Raw genomic sequence first — 20,158 nt, 5'->3', positions numbered from 1 at the left:
CCCCATAGCTGTGTCATTGTCGGGGGTCCCCTTCCCTGATGTCTATGTGTCGGGGGGTGTCTCCCTCTCAACCCATGTCTGTGTCTGGGGGTCTCTCCCCCAGTATTTTGGGGGGTCTCTCTCATATCTGTCATTGTAAGGGATCCCCCTCCTCCACGTCCTGTGTGTCAGGTGGTGTCTCCTCCTCCCCCATGTCTGTGTCAGGGGTTGTCTCTCACCCATAGCTGTATTTTGGGGTGTCTTCCCCATAGCTGTCTCATTGTGGAGGATCCCCATCCCCCACATCTGTGTGTCAGGGGGTTTCTTCCCCCCCCCCCCCATGTCTGTATCTTGGTTGTCTCTCTCCCATACCTGAGTTTTGGGGATCTTTCCCTTCCCCATGTCTGTATCAGGAGGTGGGAACCCCTCACCATTTCTGTGTCTGTGGTGGGGGTGTCCCCCCATGCCATGACTCTGGGTCTGTCTGCCCAACCCTCTGTCTCACCCGCAGAATCTGGTTCAGCGGCCGGATCAAGAACCGTGGGCCTGCGTGAACAGAGGTCCAGCACCGGGGCTGGGAAAAGCCAGACCCGTAGATACACCGGCTTAATTTAAGAGCTGATTCTAAACTGAGCCGACTGAAGCCACGGACAGCATTGAGCCAAGCAGAGAGGAGCCAGGGTTCGCTGAAATCAGGGGGCGTCTGCATGGGAAGGGGGTACAGGTCATGTCACTAGACCCCCTCTACAAAGCTAGTTCCCCCAGTGTCACCCCAGCCAGCCAATTTCACCCTGGTACCGAGGTACTGAGTTAGTCCGAAGCACGGAATTGACTAGAGATGGGCAAGGAAGTAACTAGAGATCCCAGCATCTGCTCCACAACCCAGGCTGAGGAGCAGGCATGCCCTGCCCCCAAACTCCAGTTATACCTGGTTAACCCCTGTGTGGACATGATCCTGGTGGAAGAATGTCTTCGCGGAAGGGGGGGTCCCCCAAATGATATACGCTAAGCCAAAAGGGGATGGGAAACATTTATCCTCGCTGTGATAACCATATTCGGCTCCATTCCCGCTGTCCGTTATCCGAGACCACTTTCCCATGTAGACGAGGCCTCGGCGTCCACACAGCAGCTTGCACCAGCTTAACGAAACTGGTTTAAAAGGGGATTTAAGTCAAATGGGTGCATCTTGCCTGGGTATGCTTAAATTGCGGGCTGATTTAAGTACAAACTCCTGGCAAAACTGGTATAACTGGTATAACTGGCAAAACTCCTCCAGTTATACCGGGGTGAAAGTGCTGATTCCCGCACTGGGAATACTAACCTTTGTGCCACATAACCACAGCCCCACTCTAGAGGTAGTACTGGACTAGATCCATTGGGAAAAGATCCCACCCCTATTGAAGAATTGCAGAGTGTTTGCAGAAGAGATTAGCAAACATGGTTTAGAGAGGTTTCAGAGTAACAGCCGTGTTAGTCTGTATTCGCAAAAAGAACAGGAGGACTTGTGGCACCTTAGAGACTAACCAATTTATTTGAGCATAAGCTTTCATGAGCTACAGCTCACTTCATCGGATGCATCCGATGAAGTGAGCTGTAGCTCACGAAAGCTTATGCTCAAATAAATTGGTTAGTCTCTATGGTTTAGAGAGTGAGAGACTCTTAGCTTAGCAAAGAGGAGGTTCAGGGGGGATTTAATCCCAGTCTATAAGTAGAATCTTAGAATCATAGAAGATCAGGGTTGGAAGGGACCTCAGGAGGTGTCTAGTCCACCCCCCTGCTCAAAGCAGGACCAACCCCAACTATATCATCCCAGCTAAGGCTTTGTCAAGCTGGGCCTTAAAAACCTCTAAGGAAGGAGATTCCACCACCTCCCTAGGTAACGCATTCCAGTGTTTCACCACCCTCCTAGTGAAAAAGAGTTTCCTAATATCCAACCTAGACCTCCCCCACTGCAACTTGAGACCATTGCTCCTTGTTCTGTCATCTGCTACCACTGAGAACAGTCTAGAGCCATCCTCTTTGGGACCCCCCTTCAAGTAGTTGAAGGCTGCTATCAGATCCCCCCTCATTCTTCTCTTCTGCAGACTAAATAATCCCAGTTCCCTCAGCCTCTCCTCATAAGTCCTGTGCCCCAGCCCCCTAAACATTTTTGTTGCCCTCCACTGGACTCTCTCCAATGTGTCCACATCCCTTCTGTAGTGTGGGGCCCAAAACTGGACGCAGTACTCCAGGTGTGGCCTCACCAGTGCCGAATAGAGGGGAATAATCACGTCCCTCGATCTGCTGGCCATGCTCCTACTAATCCAGCCCAAAATGCCGTTGGCCTTCTTGGCAACAAGGGCACACTGCCGACTCCTAGCCAGCTTCTCGTCCACTGTAAAATCCCCTTTCTGCAGAACTGCTGCCTAGCCAGTCGGTCCCTAGTCTGTAGCGGTGCCTGGGATTCTTCCGTCCTAAGAGCAGGACTCTGCACTTGTCCTTGTTGAACCTCATCAGATTTGTTTTGGCCCAATCCTCCAATTTATCTAGGGCCCTCTGTATCCTATCCTTACCCTCCAGTGTATCTACCTCTCCTCCCAGTTTAGTGTCATCTGCAAACTTGCTGAGGGTGCAATCCACACCATCCTCCAGATCATTAACAAAGATGTTGAACAAAACCATTTCATACTGGCTGCCAACTAGACATTGAGCCGTTGATCACTACCTATTAAGCCTCATGATCTTGCCAGATTTCTATCCACCTTATAGTCCATTCATCCAATCCATACTTTTTTAACTTGCTGGCAAGAATACTGTGGGAGACCGTATCAGAAGCTTTGCTAAAGTCAAGATATATCACGTCCACCGCTTTCCCCATAACCACAGAGCCAGTTATCTCATTGTAGAAGGCAATCAGGTTGGTGAGGCATGACTTGCCCTTGGTGAATCCATGCTGACTGTTCCTGATCACCTTCCTCTCCTCCAAGTGCTTCAAAATGGATTCCTTTAGGCTCTGCTCCACATCAGGAGCAAATACTTAATAACAGCCTCTTCCATCTTGCAGACAAAGGTCTACCAAGATCCACCAGGTGAAAGCTGAACGAATTCAGGCTGGAGACACATAACCTGCAGAAAGAAAAGGAGGACTTGTGGCACCTTAGAGACTAACCAATTTATTTGAGCATGAGCTTTCGTGAGCTACAGCCCACTTCATCGGATGCTGTAGCTCACGAAAGCTTATGCTCAAATAAATTGGTTAGTCTCCAAGGTGCCACAAGTCCTCCTTTTCTTTTTGCGAATACAGACTAACACGACTGTTCCTCTGAAACCTACAGAGCTACTTCCCAAGGTCCTGGTGGGTTCTCTCCCCATCATGGGAGTTTTCCAGTCAAGACAGGGTGGGGTTTCTTTCTTTTTCTTTTTTCCCCAAAAGAGCAGCTGCAGTGCAAAGGGGGATGAAGTCGGGGCAGACAGCTGTCTGCTGGCTGGGTCACAACACCAGATGATCTCAGGGGTCACCCTCTGGCCTTTGACGCTAGGGACCCACGAATCGAACCAACAAACACCTATACCCGTGCAAAATCAGTGCCTAGGCCCTGCCGAGCCATTTGCTTTGGGGGGGGGGGTGCCATTTTTTAATAGTTCAATCAGGAACGAGCAAGGCAGGTAGACCTGCGAAGCACCTTCATGCCGGCGTAGCTGTGTCTGCATTAGGGCGGCTCGTGTGGCTAAAACTAGCAGGACAATGGGGCCTGGCTTGGCAAACCGCCCCCGGGACTATGAGCGTAAACCCCAGCCTAAAAGCGGCCCAGTGGGGCAGCTGCAGCCCTGGCCCGAGCGGGAGCTGCCTGCTGGCTGCTCAGCCCCTGTAAGGGGTTTCCAGTGGCTGGAGTGCATGTGGGGGGGGGGTCCCCACAGGTCTGTCTTTTGTGCACCTCACGCAAACCGTCTCCCCGCCTTCATCGCTGGCATGTAATAAAGGTTTTACACAATAGACAGTGCACGTAGGGCATTGAAGCCATCTATCTTGGGGGGCGGGGTGTCACTCATACCTACCTGTCCCTGTCCCCCAGCTCCGCCTTCCCTATCCCCCAGTTCTGCCTGTCCATTCCGCTCACCTCTGCCTGTCTATGTCACCCAGCTCTACCTGTCCCCTGTCCCCCAGTTCTGCCTGTCCCCTGTCCCCTGGCTCTGCCTGTCCCTGTCCCCCAGTTCTGCCTGTCCATTCCGCTCACCTCTGCCTGTCTATGTCACCCAGCTCTACCTGTCCCCTGTCCCCCAGTTCTGCCTGTCCCCTGTCCCCTGGCTCTGCCTGTCCCTGTCCCCCAGTTCTGCCTGTCCATTCTGCTCACCTCTGCCTGTCTATGTCACCCAGCTCTACCTGTCCCCTGTCCCCCAGTTCTGCCTGTCCCCTGTCCCCTGGCTCTGCCTGTCCCTGTCCCCCAGTTCTGCCTGTCCATTCTGCTCACCTCTGCCTGTCTATGTCACCCAGCTCTACCTGTCCCCTGTCCCCCAGTTCTGCCTGTCCCCTGTCCCCTGGCTCTGCCTGTCCCTGTCCCCCAGTTCTGCCTGTCCCTGTCCCCCAGTTCTGCCTGTCCCCCAGTTCTGCCTGTCCCCTGTCCCCCGGCTCTGCCTGTCCCCTGTCCCCTGGCTCTGCCTGTCCCTGTCCCCCAGTTCTGCCTGTCCATTCTGCTCACCTCTGCCTGTCTATGTCACCCAGCTCTACCTGTCCCCTGTCCCCCAGTTCTGCCTGTCCCCTGTCCCCCGGCTCTACCTGTCCCTGTCCCCCAGTTCTGCCTGTCCCCGTCCCCCAGCTCTGCCTGTCCCCGTCCCCCGGCTCTGCCTGTCCCCGTCCCCCGGCTCTATTGTCCCCGTCCCCCGGCTCTGCCTGTCCCCGTCCCCCGGCTCTATTGTCCCCGGCTCTGCCTGTAGCAGTCTCTGAGCTCAGCCCCACGGCTGCGCTGCCCCCCGCCGGGATCGCACGCGTTTGAAGTGCGGAGGGCGGCGCGGGGCGCTTTGATGTGGGGCCGGGCGCGGGCCCAGGTGCCAGGGCGCGTGGGGAGCCGGAGGGGGGGCCCGGGGCCGGTTCCCCCCCGTGGCCGGGATCAAAGGCGGCCGGCGGCGCGTTCCCAGGCCGGCAAAGAGCCGCGGGCGGGGGCGGAACCGGCGGCGCCCGCGGGTTCCCAGGTTCCCCAGGTCCCCAAAAAAGCCCCCCTCCTAGGTCCCCTCTGCACCCCGGGTCCCTGCGTGAATCCCCCCCAGGTCCCCAAACACCCCTCCTAGGTCCCCTCTGCACCCCGGGTCCCTGCGTGAATCCCCCCCAGGTCCCCAAACACCCCTCCTAGGTCCCCTCTGCACCCCGGGTCCCTGCGTGAATCGCCCCCCCCGGTCCCCAAACACCCCTCCTAGGTCCCCTCTGCACCCCGGGTCCCTGCGTGAATCCCCCCCAGGTCCCCAAACACCCCTCCTAGGTCCCCTCTGCACCCCGGGTCCCTGCGTGAATCCCCCCCAGGTCCCCAAACACCCCTCCTAGGTCCCCCGCTGCACCCCAGACCCCTCCTAGGTCCCCTCTGCACCCCGGGTCCCTGCGTGAATCCCCCCCAGGTCCCCAAACACCCCTCCTAGGTCCCCTCTGCACCCCGGGTCCCTGCGTGAATCCCCCCAGGTCCCCAAACACCCCTCCTAGGTCCCCCGCTGCACCCCAGACCCCTCCTAGGTCCCCTCTGCACCCCGGGTCCCTGCGTGAATCCCCCCCCAGGTCCCCAAACACCCCTCCTAGGTCCCCCGCTGCACCCTGGGTCCCTGCGTGAATCCCCCCCAGGTCCCCAAACACCCCTCCTAGGTCCCCTCTGCACCCCGGGTCCCTGCGTGAATCGCCCCCCCCGGTCCCCAAACACCCCTCCTAGGTCCCCTCTGCACCCCGGGTCCCTGCGTGAATCCCCCCCCAGGTCCCCAAACACCCCTCCTAGGTCCCCCGCTGCACCCCAGACCCCTCCTAGGTCCCCTCTGCACCCCGGGTCCCTGCGTGAATCCCCCCCAGGTCCCCAAAAAAGCCCCCCTCCTAGGTCCCCTCTGCACCCCGGGTCCCTGCATGAATCCCCCCCAGGTCCCCAAACACCCCTCCTAGGTCCCCCGCTGCACCCCAGATCCCCTCCTAGGTCCCCCTCTGCACTCCAGGTCCCTGCGTGAATCGCACCCCCAGGTCCCCAAAAAAGCACCCCTCCTAGGTCCCCCGCTGCACCCCAGATCCCCTCCTAGATCCTCCACAGCACCCGGCTCCCTGTGTGAATTGCCCCCCTAGGTCCCCAAACACCCCTCTGTGGTCCCCAAACACCCCTCCTAGATTCCCTGCTGCACCCCAGGTCCCTTCCTAGATCCACTGCTGCACCCCAGATCCTTATGTTAAACACCCCTCCTAGATCCCCAAACACCCCTCCTAGATTCCCTGCTGCACCCCAGATCCCCTCCTAGATCCCCCTCCACCCCCCACTGCACCCCAGATCCCTGCATTAATAACCCCTCCTAGGTCCTCCACTGTACCCCACATCCCCTCCTAGGTCCCCTGCTGCACCCCAGATCCCTGGCTAGTCTCTCCCCAGCCCCATCCATTTTCCAGATGGAGCTAGTGCTCAATGGGAGGAAGGGTTGGGATTGGCCTGGGGGAGTGTTGTGGACACTTCTGGTCAAGTGGCTGAGAAAGAGGATTTGTTCCCTTCTGGGCAGGGCCCGTCCACACTAGCCCTAGCCTTGGTCTTGCCCTCAGGGAGGGCGGTTTGCTAGGACAAAGCCAGGCAGCCTGGAGTCATGTCACAGACTCTTTGGGGTCACTCTGTACTGAGCGCCGTGAGGCTGAAAGCAGCGTCTGGCCCTATAGGGCATTCCCTCCCCCAGAGCAGGGGTGCCCCCTCCCATTGAGCCCTTTGAATTCCTCCCAGCAGGTTTTCCTCCTCTTCCATTTCAAGGCTGGAAGGGGGGCCCTTGGGCATCCTGGATGACACAGGCCTTTGCCACTGCAGAGGTACCCAGCTGCCCCCCAACTCAGTAGCTGTCCTGAAATGAGTATGGAACTGATCTGGCCTACTAGACCCCACTCCCCTCCCAGAGCCGGGGAGAGAACCCAGGAGTCCTGGCTCCCAGCCCCTCTGCTCTAACCCACCAGCCCCCACTCCCCTCCCAGAGCCGGGGAGAGAACCCAGGAGTCCTGGCTCCCAGCCCCTCTGCTCTAACCCACCAGCCCCCACTCCCCTCCCAGAGCCGGGGAGAGAACCCAGGAGTCCTGGCTCTAATTCTTGGCTTTACTCACAACCCCACCAGCCAGGCCGGCTCCCCCTTCTCCAGCAGCACAGCACAGCAGGGTTTGGGGGGGGAGGTGTGTGCGGGGGGGGGGGAATCTCTAGGGTGGAGGGGCGTGGGGGGGACCGAGGAGAGGGGCGGGGTGGGGGCAGGGGAGTGTGAAGGCCGGGGACCCTCAGAACCAGAGCTTAGGGGATTTGAGAGAGGCAATCCCCTTAGCCCCATTGTTCCCTTACCGCCTTTTGCGGATGTGGGGTGAGAAAGCCAGGCAGGGGATTAGCCACTTAGCCCTAAATGGAGCAGTCCATCCCGCTGTCCCCGTATCCCGGCTACAAGCTTATGGGGGGTGGGGAGGATTGGCCAGAGGGGGTGGGTTGGCTTGATTTCCCTTCCCAGGGTGGGGCACAAAGAGTCCTTGCTCCCCCCCCCAGCCCCCGGATCACAAACCCTTTTATGATGGTCAATAGGAACGGCAGCCCACAGTCAGCTGCCCCGAAATCTAGGGAAAGCCCTTCCCGGTGCTGCGTGCCTGCCCCCCACCAGCCCTCTGTCTGGATCAGGGCAGGGATGTATTTTGTTTTGCTGTTATCTGTGCTATGGTAGCACCTACAGGTCTTAACCGAGATTGGGACCCCGTCGCGCCGGGCGCTGCCCAGACCCCCCTGACCGAGATCAGGGCCCCGTCGCGCCGGGCGCTGCCCAGACCCCCCTGACCGAGATCAGGGCCCCGTCGCGCCGGGCGCTGCCCAGACCCCCCTGACCGAGATCAGGGCCCCATCGTGTTGGGCACTGCCCAGACCCACAAGGATAGAGGGCCCATCCCCCAAAGAGCATAGCCAGAGGGTGGGAGGGGAAACAGAGGCACAGAGAGAGGAACGGACAGGTCCGAGACCCCTCAGCAGGCCTGTGGCAGGGCTGGCCAGCTTCAGAGTCCCTATGCCATGAGCAGCTCTGTCTCCCCTGGCCTCCAGCCCAGGATCCAGCCCTTTGACGCTGGGCTGGGCTGGCAGCGTCCCTTCCCCCGGGTGAGCCGCCTGGGGGCCGGCTTTGCGGCCTCTTGGCCTGAGTCCCCCACCCTTTGCAGGGCCGCCCATTTGTCCCCGGCCCCCTGGGCTTCCCAGCAGCAGAAGGGCCCATAAAGCAAGGGGGCGGGTGGGGATGAAAGGGGTCACGGCTCCATCCCAAGTGGGGAGGTGAGGAAGGAGACACCCAGCGCAGGGAAGGGCCTGGCCTTTCCCACAGCCGGACCTCAGGCCCGGTTCCCAGGCCCACACCTTCCCGCAGCCGAGAGCGCCAGCCGCCAGGGCCTGCCCATGCTGCCATAATGTGCCCTGCAGGCCACGGGGCCCAGGGGGAGGGGGACATAACAGCAGCTGCTTGGCAGGCAGAGATAGATAGATAGATAGATAGATAGATAGATGGGGTGGATGGGGATAGATATGTTGCCGGCACCAAGTGCCGAGAGGCTGAACAACAGCTTGAGTGGTTCGTTACCCGGTGTGCTACACCCAATAATCACAACGGGGTGGAGAAGCAGAAAAGTTTATTTGCAGCTGCAAAAAGGTACAGGGAGAATAAAATCTCAAATCCTGCACACAGAGCAGGAAGTTACACAGGCTTTTATACATTTTTTTTTTAGCATACTTATTTAATAGCAAGCTGCTTTAAGTATCCATATAGCTAGCCAATCTAGTTCCCAGCTAGTTCCCTGATTTTTTGTATCATTTGTTAAACTATACATAAAGCTGCTTTATTCAGCATTGTTCTTTTATATTTTCCCTGTTTGGCCTTGCTTAGTTTCAGGCAGTCTGACTCTGCAACATACTGTTGCAGATTTTTAGCATAACTGCTGCGAGTGCCTCCAGGCGGGGGGGGCCAAGGACACTTGGGCCTAGCACGCAGAGCTGCTGCGAGTGCCTTCAGGCAAGAGGAGGGGGGCCACGGGCACCGGGGCCTAGTGCGAGGGGGCTTCATCGACACTCGTGGTCTTCCATCCCCTCGAGTTACCTAGTGGCCATGCCCCAGTGTCCCCAACAGATAGATAGATAGATGGGGTGGATGTGGATAGATAGATAGATAGATAGATAGATAGATAGATGGGGTGGATGGGGATAGATAGATAGATAGATAGATAGATAGATAGATAGATAGATAGATAGATAGATGGGGTGGATGGGGATAGATAGATAGATAGATAGATAGATAGATAGATAGATAGATAGATAGATAGATAGATGGGGTGGATGGGGATAGATAGATAGATAGATAGATAGATAGATAGATAGATAGATAGATAGATAGATAGATAGATGGGGTGGATGGGGATAGATAGATAGATAGATAGATAGATAGATAGATAGATAGATAGATAGATAGATAGATAGATAGATGGGGTGGATGGGGATAGATAGATAGATAGATAGATAGATAGATGGGGTGGATGGGGATAGATAGATAGATAGATAGATAGATAGATAGATAGATAGATAGATAGATAGATAGATGAGGTGGATGGGGTGGATGGGGAGCGAGAGAGAGAGAGAGAGAGAGATGGGGGTGTATGGGGTTACACTGACAGATGGATGACGGGTGTGGACGGGTGTGAACGGGGACAGGTAGATGGGGTGTGTGGGGATAGATATACAGAGTGTATAGGGATGGATATATAGAGAGACATGTTGTGTGGGGATAGATATACAGAGTGTATAGGGATGGATATATAGAGAGACATGTTGTGTGGGGATAGATATACAGAGTGTATAGGGATGGATATATAGAGAGACATGTTGTGTGGGGATAGATATACAGAGTGTATAGGGATGGATATATAGAGAGACATGTTGTGTGGGGATAGATATACAGAGTGTATAGGGATGGATATATAGAGAGACATGTTGTGTGGGGATAGATATACAGAGTGTATAGGGATGGATATATAGAGAGACATGTTGTGTGGGGATAGATATACAGAGTGTATAGGGATGGATATATAGAGAGACATGTTGTGTGGGGATAGATATACAGAGTGTATAGGGATGGATATATAGAGAGACATGTTGTGTGGGGATAGATATACAGAGTGTATAGGGATGGATTTATAGAGAGACATGTTGTGTGGGGATAGATATACAGAGTGTATAGGGATGGATTTATAGAGAGACATGTTGTGTGGGGATCCATTTCAGTAATGCCCAGCCGGAATTGCTGTAACTGTCCAGTCCCCTTGTGCATATGGCAGAACCCTCTGTCTCATGAGATCCAGGGGCAGAGAGTTCAGCAGGCTCGCCGGGCCAGGGGGCAAAGAGCAGCTTTCAACATGGCACCTTCCTGCTATGCTGAACGTCCCTGAGCTCTGGGGAACAAATGGCGGGAAGGAAGTAACTTGTGAGACACAGCAAGAGCCCATAGATCGGATAGAGACGAAGGCCAGATGGGCTCAGGACAGGCCAGAGAATGGCTCCAAATCAATTCCTGGTTGAACCAGAGCAGATCTTTCAGAAAAAAACATCCCGTCTTGATAGAAAAGTTGCCAGTGACGGAGAATCCACCCAGCCCTTGGGAAGTCATCCCTTAATTCCCTGCATGGTTAAAAATGTTCCCGGTTTGAATTTATCTGGTGCCAGCGTCCAGCCACTGGAGTGCGGTACACATTGGTCTGCCCGGGCGGGTACTTACTGGATCACAGAGTCCTGCCTCCCACCATCCTTACTCTGAGCACAATCTCCCACCTCCCCCGCTCTAACCAGCAGACCCCACTCCCCTCCCAGAGCTGGGGCCAGAATCTGGAAGTCCCACGCTGTAACCCAGTGTCTCCATAGGCACGCTCAGCTCTGTGAACAGGCTGCCAGGCTTCCCGACAGGTTAGAAGTCTCGGCAGCTGGCCGGGGCCTGTTTAGCCCAAGAGAAACTGACGGATTCAAGCCAGCTCGGCGGATCAGAGGAACATCAGGAGTTTTGAAGGCACGGGCCAGCTGGACTGGTTGTGGGAGGTGGGCAAACCGCCTTCATGCATGGTGTCCCATCCCTGCCCATCCTGGCTAATAGCCATTCATGGATCTATCCTACAGGAACTTCTCTAGTTCTTTTTTGAACCCTGTTCTAGTCTTAGCCTTCACAACATCCCCTGGCGAGGAGTTCCACAGGTGTGGAAGGAATACTTCCTGTTTGTTTGAAACCTGCTGCCTATTCATTTCACTGGGTGATGCCTAGTGCTTGTGTTATAAGAAGGAGTAAATAACACTTCCTTATTTACTTTCTCCACACCAGTCATGATTTTATCATATTCCCCTTTAGTCGCCTCTTTTCCAAGCTGAAACGTCCCAGTCTTATTAATCTCTCCTTATACGGAAGCCGTTCCAGACCCCTCATCACTTTTGCTGCCCTTTTCTGAACCTTTTCCAGTTCCAACAGATCTTTTTTGAGATGGGGCGACCACATCTGCACGCAGTGTTCAAGGTGTGGGCGTCCCATGGATTTATACAGAGGCGACAGGATATTTTCTGTCCCTTTCCTTATGGTTTCTAATATTGTTTGCTTTTTTCGACTGCCGCTGCACACAGAGTGGATGTTTTCAGAGAATTATCCACAATGACACCGAGATCTCTCTCTTGCATGGTAACAGCTGAGTTAGACCCCATCATTTTATAGGACTATGTTTTCCAACGTGCATTACTTTGCATTGATCAACACTGAATTTCATCTGCCATTCATTTGCCCAGTCACCCGGTTTGGGGAGATCCTTTGGTCTGCTTTGGACTTGACTCATGATCCATTTATGCCTCATCTGGGAACGAAGGTCTCCGAGGCTGGTTAGAAGAGTTTGTTCGTTGGCCAAACCCTGTCTACGCCGGGGTTTAGGCCCGGTTAGCTACTAGCCCAGACATGCAGGCGTGTGTCTGTGAATAGGTGGATATGTCTGTGCGTGATGCGCCGGGGGGGAGCTGCTAGCCTGGGCTTTCCTCCCCGCTGGCCCCCGTGAGAAAGTTCTCGTCTCGCTGTTCTTTGAGCTGGGGGCCCTCCTGCCACCGGGACTCACACCTCAGGTTTACGACACTGGGAAGTCCAGCCCGCTGCAGGTTCCCACGAGACACAAGCTGCCCTGGGGGCGCAATAAATAGCTCAGACCTGCTGACAACCCCCCGCCCCACACACACACTTGAGTCAGTGGGGGGCATTGCTTCTGCCCCACAGTGAAGGGACCCCGTTGGCTTCAGGGAGTTGCTCCTGGTTTGCACCAGGGTGAGACAGAGGGGAATCGGCCACTTGACCCCAATGGGGTTACTCCTGATTTACACCAGGGTGAGAGAGAGGGGAATTGGCCCCCTTGATCCCAAAGGACCACGCTGACTCAGTAATGTGATGGGATAAGATCTCAGCCGTACCCTGGGCAACATGTACCAGCCCAACCCACAATCCAGCAAGGGCCAAATCCCAGCCGGTGTCAATGGGCATCTCTCCATTGGAGTCAATGGGGCCAGATCCCAGCCGGTGTCAATGGGCGTCTCTCCATTGGAGTCAATGGGGCCAGATCCCAGCCGGTGTCAATGGGCGTCTCTCCACTGGAGTCAATGGGGCCAGATCCCAGCCGGTGTCAATGGGCGTCTCTCCATTGGAGTCAATGGGGCCAGATCCCGGCCGGTGTCAATGGGCGTCTCTCCATTGGAGTCAATGGGGCCAGATCCCAGCCGGTGTCAATGGGCGTCTCTCCATTGCAGTCAATGGGGCCAGATCCCAGCTGGTGTCAATGGGCGTCTCTCCAATGGAGTCAATGGGGCCAGATCCCAGCCGGTGTCAATGGGCGTCTCTCCATTGGAGTCAATGGGGCCAGATCCCAGCCGGTGTCAATGGGCGTCTCTCCATTGGAGTCAATGGGCTCAGATCCCAGCTGGTGTCAATCAGCCATAGCTCCACTGAGGCAAGATTTACACCAGCCAAGGGTTTGCCCCAAGCATTCCAAGGTTAATTCCAGCCTCCCCATGGAGACTTCCTGACTCATTAGCTTGACAATGGGCCCCCCAACCCCCTCCCGGCACCACGCTCTTGCATATTCGATGCATCTTCCTTCTGTCATGCGTGGGAGGCATGGAATTGTCCCTCCGTTGGGGAGTGGGGCCGTGGGGATTGGTTGGGGATCAGAGACCCAGGATGGGGGATTTGGCCCAACAAAGAGCGTTCCCACAGTAGCCAGTTCACTTGCTTGATTTCAACCCCCTAGTGTGGTAAAATCTGGCTTGCTGGCATAAATCAGGAGTCACTCCAGTATGGTCAATGCGGGACCCCTTCACACACGCTGGTGTAAATCAGGAGTGACACTCATGTAAAATGAGTGTAAACGAGACGTGAGTCTCCGCCCTTGTCAGTGGTTTGGGGGCCTGCTCATGAGAGTCACCCCATTGGTTTCGGGGGGAGGATACCCAGAAGGGAAGAGGAGGAGGGGCTGGGCTGTGGGGTGGCCATGGAGGTTGGGCAGTGGAGTGGGGGGAGACAGGTGCTTAGGGCTGGGGACTGCTGGGTTGTAGGGATGCGTGGGGTGAGGGTGATGGGCATAGGTGTGGGGCAGTGGGGTGTTGGGGAGAGATGAGCATGGGGTTGGGTAATGGGGGGTTGCAGGAAAGTGGGGATCAGGGGCAAGGATGGGTCTGCAACTGGGGTGTCATGGTTGTACAGAAGTTGGGGGTCAGGGCTGTAGGGAAGTGGGAGGGGTATAGAAGTTGGGGATCACAGCTGTAGAGAAGGGAGAGGGGTAGGGAAGTTGGGGGTCAGGGCTGTAGAGAAGTGGATGGAGGGGTAGGGAAGTTGGGGGTCAGGGCTGTAGGGGAGGGGGAGGGAAGTAGGGGGTCACGGCTGTAGAGAAGGGGAGGGGAGGGAAGTGGGGGGTCAGGCCTGTAGGGAAGTGGGGTGTCAGGGCTGTAGGGGAGGGGGAGAGGTATGGAAGTTGGGGGTCAGGGCTGTAGAGAAGTGGGGGAGGGGTACAGAAGTTGGGGGTTACAGCTGTAGAGAAGGGAGAGGGGTAGGGAATTTGGGGGTCAGGGCTGTAGGGAAGGGGGTGGAGGGGTAGGGAAGTTGGGGGTCAGGGCTGTAGGGCAGGGGGAGGGAAGTGGGGGGTCACGGCTGTAGAGAAGGGGAGGGGAGGGAAGTGGGGGTCAGGCCTGTAGGGAAGGGGGAGCAGGGGCAGGCTGGGGGAGCAGGCTGGGGGGGCTCTCTGCCCCCCACGGGCCGGGCCCCCTCGTGTGCCGCGCCGCGGGGGGGGGGGGGGGCCGGGGGCCAGCCACGCTCCGGCGGCGGATCAAAGCCGGGGGCGGCGCCGGCGGGGCCGGGTCTGGGGCGGGGGCCGGCTTATAAAGGGCCCGCCGGGGACCCGCCGCCCCCCCAGCCCGGCCGCCGCCACCATGAGCAGCAGCGCCCAGTGGGACAGCAAACAGGACAAGAAGGTAACTCCGGAGTCCGCTCGCTTCGGGTTTCACTCCGGATCCGGGGCTCCCTGCCCGGATCTCCCCGCTCTTTCGGGGTGTCTCTTTCAAAAGCTGCCCCCCTTCCTTCTCTTTCCCCCTCTCCAGCTCCTGAAGCCCTTGATGGAGAAGCGGCGCCGGGACCGTATGAACCGGAGCCTGGAGCGACTCCGGCTCCTCCTCTTAGAAGCCACCCAGGACGAGGTAAGCCAAATCGGATTTCCTCCTCCCGTTTCCCCGCCGCTGCCCCAAACCGAATGATACAACGCATATTTCTCTTTCTTTCTTCCCCTCCTTCCCCCCGCTTTTTCCTTCCTTCCTTCCCTCCCTCTCCCTCTCTCTCTCTCTCTCTCTCTCTCTCTCTCTCTCTCTTTTTTGCTGTTGTTCTTGCAGAGACTTAAAAACCCCAAAGTTGAAAAGGCCGAAATTTTACAAAAAACAGTCCACTTTGTGAGGACCCAGCCTCCTGCAGGTATCCCCTTCGGCGCGGCCGGCTACTCCTCTTCCTTGGCTCTAGCCCGGGGGGGCCCGTTGGCCAACCCAAGTTGGGCCCGGACCAGATACGACTACGGTGACCGGCTAGCAAGTGTGAAAAATTGGGTCCCTTTTTGGGCGGGAGGGGGGCATAGCTGCGTATATAAGACAAAGGCCCTGATATGGGGGTGTTTGGTTGCCCTCGACTTCCCCTCTCCCTGGGGGGTTTCCTGAGCCGGGACCAGTCCAATGATGGGGTGGGTCTCCCCCGTCCTCGCACCTCTTTCGATGCAGCTCCGGGGCGGCCCGGACCCGACAGATGCTCAGTTGGGGCAAATTGGCGTCACTCCGTTGGGGCCCTCGCTGGCCTTGGTGTAAATCTGGAGGACGACCGGTTGGGCGTCTGTGTTTTTACACCAGGGTGAGCGAGGGGGGGGAGCCAGACCCATGGGCGCCCATGGCGTTACTCCGGATTCACACTGGAGCCAGAGGAGACATGGCCTTTAGTCTGGATTTGGAGGTTCTCCTCTCGCTCTGGGGAAATTGGGAGCGCCCCCCTGTTTAGATGCTCCGTGGGAGCTCTGGGACTGGCTCACTTGGGGAAGGGAAGGAGGGTCTGGCCCAAGAGTTTCGGGTGGGGTGTGACTTTCATTGCACCACCAATAAGCCTCCCTGAGAAGTGAGGGTGGGTGGGTGTCCCCGCTGCCCCCTACTGGACAGGATGAGCCCGTGTGTGGGTGTGGGTGTGGTGTGGGTGTGTATACACAACTCCATCCCTTAGCCCCCATCACTCACCCCATTCAGGCTTTTAAGCTCTCACACTCCTGTCTTGGGTCGGCCCGGCCGCAGGGCCAGATCCTGAACTCAGGCCTGGTCATGCACTAGGAAATCAGGTGGGTAGAACTACCTCGCTCAGCGGTGTGAACCGGCCACCCCCCTGAGTGACCCTGGCCTGACCCCGGGTGTAGACAGAGCTACGGATTTCTCCCCTCGACCTAGCTGCCACCATTAAGTGTAGACGTGGCCTCAGTTTCTCTGCTGTGGACCTGGGCAGGAAATTAAGTCCCCCTCTCTGGACTCAGCTCCCACTCTGCCAGGCCAAGCCCTGGCCTCTGGCTCACCTTCTCCAGCAGGAGCTCACCTGAGAGCTTTCTCTTCCCCCAGCCCCAATCAGCCAGATCCATGTTAGGTGACTTTTGTCTTTTAAATCCCGCCTCCGGGGTTTTGTGTGGGGGTCAGGGAGAGGTTGAGTGACTCCTGGGATGGGGCACACAGAAATACATTGCTTGGCCGCGAGAACTGCTTCAGCTTTGGCATCCAGGGTCATTTTGCTGTTGATTTCAACTGGGTCACACCCAACTGGTGGGGCCTGGTTCTGATTTTAGTCACACCCTGGTGTAAATCCAGAGTCAGTCCACTTGAGTCAGAGGGGCTGATTCCCCTCTTGCTTACCACAGTGTAAATCCGGAATCAGTCCGCTTGAGTCACGGGGACTGATCCCCGTCTCACTCACCCCAGTGTAAGTCTGGAGTCAGTCCACTTGAGTCACTGGGGCTGATTCCTCTCTCACTTACCCTGGTGTAAATCCGGAGTCAGTCCACTTGAGTCACGGGGGCTGATCCCTGTCTCACTCACCCTGGTGTAAATCTGGAGTCAGTCCGCTTGAGTCACAGAGGCTGATTCCCCTCTCACTCCCCCCCCGGTGTAAATCCGGAGTCACTCCACTGGGGTTGGCCGGTTTACACGAGTAACAAACCATTGTCAGCAAGATCTCAGTGGGGTCTGTAGTGTATTTCCCTGAAGCCAGCACGCAGAACCCATTTACACCAGCTGAGGGTCTGGCCCTGTGTACGTTCCCCGTTTAAAACTGGCTTCCACGCAGGGCGTCAAATGCCGCTTATTTCACACACACCCCCCCACACACACCATGCAAAGCCCCTGCCTTAGCAGCCCCGGGGTGGGGTTTCTCAGTCTGGAGGGTGTTGGGTGTCCTGTCCCCGGGGGTTTGGGGATCAGAGGCCGCCCCGCTGCCCCCTTTGCGCCCCCCCTGCTTGATGCCTCGCTAATTAGCCCCCTTTGTCGTTGGCGGTTTTGGCAACGCACCACAGAGCCGGCGAGGCAAGAGGAGACCTTTCTGCGGAGGTACCAGAGCGGCTATCGGGAATGCCTGAGCCAGGCCACGCGCTTCCTCCACTCCAGCCCAGGCATCTGCGCGGGCAAGAAGGCCTACCTGATGGAGCGCATCTGCCACTCCATGGGAAAAATCACCCCCCGGGACCTGCCGACGGGCAGCCCCTCCTCCAACCCGGCCCACGGCCGGCACGCCCGCGACGCCTTGCCCCGCTGCAGCCCGCCGCTCGGGGACGCCGCCTGCGTCCTGCACCCTGCCCCGGCCTTGCCCGTTGGCCACAGACTGCAGACCCTCGCGGCCGGCCGGCCCCAGCTGGAGAACTGCCCCAAAGGCCCGCGGGACAAGCTGACCGGCTCACAGAACTCTGCTGGCCAGCCCCAGGGGCTCAATGTCTGGAGACCATGGCCATAGGGGCCAGGGACCCCTTGTAAATCCATAGAGTGTATATTAGATTCTCTATATATTGTATATGAGGAGGTTTATGGGGGTGGGATCTTTGGGGAGGGGTGTTTGGGGGGGGAAGGGGGGATGCGTGGTTATTGCAACTTCATAATATTTTTCTTGAAGGCCCAGCGAGGATGGGTTTTCCCTTCAAAAAGAAAAATCACCTGCCCAAAGCAGCCGGCGAATCAAGGTGCTGATTCCCCCCCGGCCGCCCCGTGATTTTTTTAAAGATGCTGTTATGGGTCGGTGAGAAACGGGGCGGGGGTTACGTCCCTTTTTTGTCTACCTCAGACCAAACCCTGAGAGTCCAGAGGCTTAGCCAGCTAACCCTAGACGTTAAAATAATATCCAAGAGCAAGATAACAGATCGAAAGCCAGAGCTGGGGGGGGGAAGGGGAGAGGAGTGGGGGTATTCCCCCCCCATGTATATATATATTTCCTGCCCCCCATTCCCCATCTGTGTATTTCTGAAAAATAAAAATTCGAATGCGGACTCTGACAGATCTCGGCTCTCCGTGGCATCAAAACGGGTGGGGCCGAGGACATAGGGGCAAAAAGGGGGGTTGTGTTGCCCACTGAGTGGGTGTTGTGACTCTTTGCATGGGGCCTGCGTGGGATCTACTCTGCCCCCCAATTTCCCTGCTTGGAATCTACTCCCCCCACCCAGAGTCGGGTTTGCAATGGTGCCGTGGACCCGGGCCCATGCTCAGAAGGGGCCTCTGGCCTGCTCTGTTTGCGCTGTGCCCGGAGACCCTGCTCCCCCCTGCCCACCAATTACTCCTCTTGGCCTGCCCAGGGCTTCTCTCTGCACCCTGGCCCCACTCCCCTCCTCCTCTCAGCCCCCTGGCCGGACCCCAGTGCACCTCTGGCTCCGGGCAGTCTCCGCTTCCCACCACCTGTGGGCCCCCCCCCGTCTCCCGGGGTGCAGAAGCCTGGCTAGTCTCGGCCAGTGGGGGGCGGATGGCACAGTGTGGGGGTCTTAGCTGGGTGCCTCCAGGCAAGTGGGTCTTGAGGGAGCCTCCCAGCGGGGCTGGTGAGTGCAGCCACGAGGCAGGGCATGGGGGAGGGGGTCTGTGGGGGGCGCTGGGCTGTGAGAGGGCGGGGAAGATGTGTGTGTTGGGGCATTAGGGAGGGGGGGTTCTGTGTGGGGTGCTGGGCAGCTGTGGTGGGGCTGTGGGCAGGGGGGCACTGGGCCGAACTCTGTAGCTTGTTGAGGGGACGGGGAGGGATCTCTCTAGCAGACGCTGAAGGGAGACAATTGCCCTAATAATACCGAGCCCCAATAATATTGATCCCTAGCTGTATTCCACCCAGTGATCTCAAAGTGCTTCATGAAAGAGCCGGGGGACCATTGCCTTCCATATCACACAGGGGGAAACTGAGGCACGGGAGGTGTGAAATGACTTCCCCGCTGAAGAGTCAGGATTTCAACCTAGATCATGTGAGTTACAAGCCCGTGCGCTGCCTGCCAAGTCACGTTCACCGGGTCATTTTTCTTGGCCAAGGAGACCCTCCCGCCAGTGAGGCAAAGGGGTGAATTTACTGCCCCCCAACCTGTTCCATTTTACACACACATCCGTGTATCCTGGGCTTCCTACCGCCTCCCCCCCCAGTGCACACACACACCCTGTGTGGATTTAAAAATTCCTTGCAATGGAGAATCCTCCCCAGTCCTTGCTAAATTGTCGCATCGTTAATGATGCTCCCTGTTAAAAACACACATCTCGTTTCCAACCTTAATTTGTCTAGCTTCAGCTTCCAGGCCATGTTTTTTGCTAGACTGAAGGGCCCGTTATTAAATAGCTGCTCCCTGGGTACTTAAATTTCTGTTCCCTATGTGATGGCCATGTAAGAAAAGCAAGCTAGATTTTTTTTCAGGGGACATTAGAGAAGAAACATCAAGAAATCAGAAAGAGATGAGAGAGAGCTCTGGATGGCAGCCCCGAAGCCTGCCACTGACCCAGCAGCGCTGCAGCTGGCTGTCCCAGGCCACGTTAACTAAGGCCCTTCGTTTTCAGGTTGCACTGATCTTGACCGGAAAAAATCCCGGGTTTTACCATAGAATCATAGAATCATAGAATATCAGGGTTGGAAGGGACCTCAGGAGGTATCTAGTCCAACCCCCTGCTCAAAGCAGGACCAATCCCCAATTAAATCATCCCAGCCAGGGCTTTGTCAAGCCTGACCTTAAAAACTTCTAAGGAAGGAGATTCCACCACCTCCCTAGGTAACGCATTCCAGAGTTTCACCACCCTCCTAGTGAAAATTTTTTTCCTAATATCCAACCTAAACCTCCCCCACTGCAACTTGAGACCATTACTCCTTGTCCTGTCATCTTCTACCACTGAGAATAGTCTACAACCATCCTCTCTGGAACCACCTCTCAGGTAGTTGAAAGCAGCTATCAAAT

The 20,158-nt window shown here is 56.7% G+C and overlaps 2 protein-coding genes across 2 annotated transcripts in view; one reads left to right on the top strand and one right to left on the bottom strand.

Annotated features, from left to right (window-relative positions):
• The window catches only part of LOC125628548 (polyunsaturated fatty acid lipoxygenase ALOX15B-like), a 92,874-nt gene that overhangs the window by 59,641 nt on the left and 13,075 nt on the right, over positions 1 to 20,158 (bottom strand). The window lies entirely within an intron of this gene.
• On the top strand, positions 14,608 to 17,776 carry LOC125628685 (transcription factor HES-7.1-like). Its single transcript, XM_048833948.2, has 4 exons — positions 14,608 to 14,681; positions 14,808 to 14,903; positions 15,093 to 15,171; positions 17,282 to 17,776. The coding sequence occupies exons 1-4, from the start codon at positions 14,640 to 14,642 to the stop codon at positions 17,713 to 17,715; spliced, it is 651 nt and encodes a 216-aa protein (XP_048689905.1). The 5' UTR covers positions 14,608 to 14,639; the 3' UTR covers positions 17,716 to 17,776.

This window comes from Caretta caretta, chromosome 28, assembly GCF_965140235.1.
Source record: "Caretta caretta isolate rCarCar2 chromosome 28, rCarCar1.hap1, whole genome shotgun sequence".
In the NCBI taxonomy this organism is placed as follows: domain Eukaryota; kingdom Metazoa; phylum Chordata; order Testudines; family Cheloniidae; genus Caretta; species Caretta caretta.
Note: the sequence above shows the minus strand (reverse complement) of the source record. Positions and strands in the feature narration are given on the sequence as shown.